This window comes from Musa acuminata, unplaced genomic scaffold, assembly GCF_036884655.1.
Source record: "Musa acuminata AAA Group cultivar baxijiao unplaced genomic scaffold, Cavendish_Baxijiao_AAA HiC_scaffold_1086, whole genome shotgun sequence".
Lineage (NCBI taxonomy): Eukaryota > Viridiplantae > Streptophyta > Magnoliopsida > Zingiberales > Musaceae > Musa > Musa acuminata.
In genome coordinates this window covers 80452-85313 of record NW_027021300.1, presented here as the reverse complement: position 1 = coordinate 85313, position 4862 = coordinate 80452, and the positions used below count along the sequence as shown (strand labels likewise).

The 4862-nt window shown below is 41.1% G+C and overlaps 1 protein-coding gene across 1 annotated transcript; it reads left to right on the top strand.

Annotated features, from left to right (window-relative positions):
• The first annotated feature begins 1235 nt into the window (after window positions 1–1235).
• LOC108951873 (uncharacterized) lies at window positions 1236–4079 on the top strand. Its single transcript, XM_018821264.2, is given in 4 exon segments — window positions 1236–2152; window positions 2155–2295; window positions 2298–2352; window positions 2354–4079. Coding segments are annotated over 4 exon segments (375 nt in total). The 5' UTR covers window positions 1236–2031; the 3' UTR covers window positions 2412–4079.
• The last annotated feature ends 783 nt before the right edge of the window (window positions 4080–4862 follow it).

The following is a 4862-nucleotide window of genomic DNA, read 5'->3' as shown; positions in this document are numbered from 1 at the left end:
CCCACACCTAAAATCAAGAGTCAGGAGGCATGTAGCAATAGCGCTATGCTGTTTGTTATTATCTCCTTGCCCCCAGGTCTAAATACACTTTAGGGCTTGTTGAAGCAGCTGAGCATAACGAATCGAAGCCGAAGCGAAAATCCCCTTCCCTCTAAAAGAAAAGAAGTAAAGCTATAGTCATTCACTCTAATAAGTAAAGCTATAGTCATTCACTCTGGGAAAGCGCAACGAAGATCCAATGAATGAGCTGGAAATCCCGTTAAGAACAGTTCAGCTCACTAACTAGGCACTCATCGATAAGCTGTTCTATTATTCTTTCTTCTCTATTGCATATGCCACTTCTCTATTGCATATGCCACTTATATGAATTGATTACTTTACTGAACAGAGGCAGGCCCAAACTCCAATTCGAAGTCAAGTAGAAAGTCACGAGTAAGGTTTTCTCTTGCTACTGGGACAGAAAAAGAAACTACTGATCTTATCTCCCTAACGCGGAAAACACACACTGCTGAAACTCACTAGTAACTAAACACTGCTGAAACTCACTAGGAAGAAAACACTGCTGAACACTCCGGACTCTATCGAGCCTTTACCTCAAACACGGAACTTCGAGCTGTATGTAGGGCCTGGCCGACGTACAGTACTTCTTGCTTAGAGTCCACAAATACTTCATCATTTCCTTCTTTAGATTCGGCTTCCTTTCTTGACTTTGAATCTACTGCTAACTAGACCACTTATTGGAGTTTAGGGGAAAGCTGCCTAGCGGAATTATTGAAGTTATATGTATTATGTGAGTCAGGAGTCGGGGGGAAGTAAGCAGTATTGAGTTAATCCCCGAAACAGATTATAGAGGCCTCGATCAGGATCAGGAACAGCTCTTTGACTCGCACCCGAACGTGACTTTCCTTCCCGCAACAAGCGCAACCCTCATCTAAGTATGCATTGAAGACCGACACCTTACAAACGAATAGGTAGTGTAAACGAAAATGGCTAAAGTCATAATGTCCTCCAGCAAAGCGTTAGTGCGCCCAGCTAGCAAACGATTAGAAGCGGAAAATATGACCTAAACCGAAATTGTATCTCAAAACAAGCTATGCGTTGGTAGATTCTGAATTGATATAAGAAATAGGTGGTGTGTGCACTAGAAAATATTATGATTAGTGGCTTTTTTGTTCCCTTGCTTGTAGGTTTCTGGCTTTTATCGGTCAGTTCACAAACACCAACTTATGTAAGCGAGCGAGCTTGGCCTGCTTGGTATTGTAGCGGGTCAATCAATAGAGGAACCAAGGACTAAACTAACATAAAGAACCATTAATACAATGAAAAGAAAGTACTGCTGAAGATGTACAATATGGAACATCAAATGTCAATCTTTATAATCTCAAGAACCCTGAAAGTGATTATTAGTAAAGGGGGCGATGAGAAAGGAGTCTATCTTTATTGTAGTGCCTTCTATTCCTCGAGAAAGAATAGAGAAAACCCCCCCTTTGGAACTTCTCCTTCTATTCCTCGAGAAAGAATAGAGAAAACCCCTGGAGCTTCCCTTCTTGACCTTCTCCTTCCATTTTGATAGGCTAACATATAATCTAGGTTGCCTTTCTATGAGGACGAGCAGCCCAGTCTAGTCTCCTCTGTAGCTTCACGAAGGGTAAGGGAAGGGGTATTTGGAAATAGCTGCTCTGAGAAGCTGGGCTTAGGGTGTGCCTTCATAGGTCGTTTCAGTGACTCATAGGGCTTACCTCAGCTCAAACTGGTGTCGCTACCTCCCCTAGGACTTGAATGATTATCCCTGCCCGATGGGTCTACATTCATCCCGGAATGTCGTCGGGTACTATTAACTTCCCCGCCATTCTTGTAACCGTCACCTGTAATCCGCGCAGGTGTGTCTGCACCCCCTAAGAGTTGACGAGAAAGAAAGGAATTCTCGGAGCCCTTCAAGACCCACTTTCCCGTATGAGCATTCGGTACATGTAGAAGTCTGTGGAAGAGTGAAAGGGTCACAAAAAAGGAGGATATCCCCCCTAATCTTAGATGGGTCGTAAGAGGGTTCGCCGCGGTTCATTGCTGTGCTGACACACTAGGCTACCCTTTTCCGAAAGCGTAGCGGGACTACCTATCACTAGTCTTCGGCCGGAGGGGTTTATTGCACGAAAATGCCGGGACGCTAGGAAGCCCAACGAATGTAAGATGCAAAGCCCCGCACCTCATTAAGATCATATTGGCATACTCTCCTAAAAAAAATAGAGCAGACCCCATTGAAGACGGGAGTGAGGTACAACAAGGCCATTTCAGTCCACCTTCTCACGGAGCCGTACGTGGACGTTACCGCTCATACTGCTCCCAGCCAGCAAGCAGTTAGCAAAGCTCTACAAGGAATAGAAGTGTGGATGAATCGACATCAAAAAACATAGAATCATGAAAACCAACGTATTAACAAGCGCGTTTCGAGTTAGTTAGAAATCCAGAATACAATATATAACATGCATGATTAGAGCATCCCTTTCCATACAATATATAACATGCATGATTAGAGCATCCCTTTAAGAAAAACCTACTGATCCCCGCCCACTCCAGCCACTTCAGCACCTTGTGATCCTTGATAAGATCATTACGAGCCCTCTAAAAGAATGGTAGATTTTGTTTGATAATGCCATGGTTGAGATTATGAGTAAGAGAATGAATCTGGGAATCCAATACATATTCATCCAGGAGCTTTTGCTCTCTTCAGTCGGGAATACTTAACATATTCATCCAGGAGCTTTTGCTCTCCTCTGTATAGGGGGTTTATAGAGAAAGAAGTGAGTCGAGGCGGAGGGGTTTATAGAGAAAGAAGTGAGTCGAGGCGAGCCCGCTTCGCTTGACCGATTCTTCGGAGTCGGAGGAAGAGAAACCCTGAACAAGAAGGCGATGTGAGATCAACAGCAAAAAACAGTGTTTTTATGCCCCAGAAGAGCTGCCCACGGATAAGATAAGCCTATAAGAACAAAGACGACTGGACACAAACAAAAGAAACCAGAAGACCCTATTGATCTTATTAAAGCCCTGCCCCGATGATAGGCTCCTATAGCTCGCTACACTACACTACATATCGGAAAAGGTCTCTCTAAACTTGGAGATAAGAGAATCATTGGTTTGACCGACGAGCTACGTGGGAAATACAAGATCTAGGCAAGCCGATACATTCCCCTTTCCCTTGAACGATAGATGGAATCACTACTTGGGTTTTCTCTTAGATTAGATACGGGTCGATCGGTTCGCATCTTACTTGGTATGTTTTCGGATCTATATTCTTCTATCTATAGGAGAAATCGCTATCTCGTTGCACCACACCGATTCTCGCTCTTATTCCTACCCCCCATGCCGTTACTTTGACTGTTAGTATGATGAATGAGTGTCAAGAGAGTTTATAGAAGTTCCCTGTCCCTCCCATAAAACCCAATAGTTCTACTTGCCCTTCTTGACAACAAACTAAGGGTGCTGTTACAACGCCACCGACCAAACATAGAGTATGCTTACTTACAAGATAAGGCTATATCTTATATGATTGAAAACCGCTCTGCTCTAATCATTCATTTGAGATTGTAGGCCGTATCAATGAAACCGCATAGAGATAGCTTCAAAGAAGACAAGAATAGCGAAACTCAACAACTACTGACTTACAACTGTGGAATGGCAATCTTATTCCTTCCTAACTGTGGAATGGCAATCTTATTCCTTCCTATTAAAAACATATTAAGATCCTATGAGGCAGGTAATCCTTTGATTAAGATCCTATGAGGCAGGTAATCCTTTTCCTATTAAACAAACTCTCAGGTAATCCTTTTCCTATTAAACAAACTATGATTATCCTCAATGGAATCCTATAGTAGTTAAAGGTTGTATTCACTATGATTATCCTCAATGGAATCCTATAGTGGTATGTATCCGTTTTTCTTCCTTCAAAATCAATAGAGAGATATAGATCAATATAGAGATATCAATCCAAAGTATAAAGAAGTGGTTTTCTAATTCCAATATAAATAGAATATCTAGAATCAAGAACTTATTAAGGGCCTTTGAAAACATTATACAGTTTGCATTCTGATAATAGTGGTGAAGTTCCCTATGATAGCTTTGTTTCAGTCACAGTGAAATTATGCTATTTATAGAGAGGACTATGAAGATGCTGTAAGAAGTTGGCTATTGCTGGTGCTACAGAAAATGATATAGTTGGAATCGAAGAACAGCAATATATACTATATTTATATGTAATCTACTAGTCTATGTAATCTACTAGTCTTATTTGTTTCTAGCAATATATACTATACTTATATGTAATCTACTAGTCTTATTTGTTTCTAATGTGGAAGCTTCTTTCTTTGATTATTATGGTATAGAGCTATAGAGTCAGAGAATATTATGGTATAGAGCTATAGACTAAGTAATATTGTGGCAGAGAGCAATAGAGTCAGAGAATGACAATGATGCAGCTCACATTCTATACTATGCTAGTACGACAGGTTAGTTCCAAATCTCAATGTCTTTCCCATTCTGAAATAGAGATTTCTGAAGCCCTATTGAAAACACTATGAAGCTTTGTCAAATGAATGTTACTAAAGGTAGTAATGCTGTTTGATCATCAAGTTCGATTCTACAATGTGTTGTCAATCTATGTAATCTTCATGGATTGTGTCATATCTTAGCAAGTAACAGTTTCCAAATTGGTCCAGCACGCACTCTTATGTGGTTGACTAGGAAAGTTCCCCAAATACATATCCATGAAACAGGTGTTCAATAGTTCCTATGCAGTCTCTTAGGTTGACTTTCCGTTTGATTGAAGGTTTTCTTTTGTCTACCAATTCTCTTCTCTATGAGTCTACCCA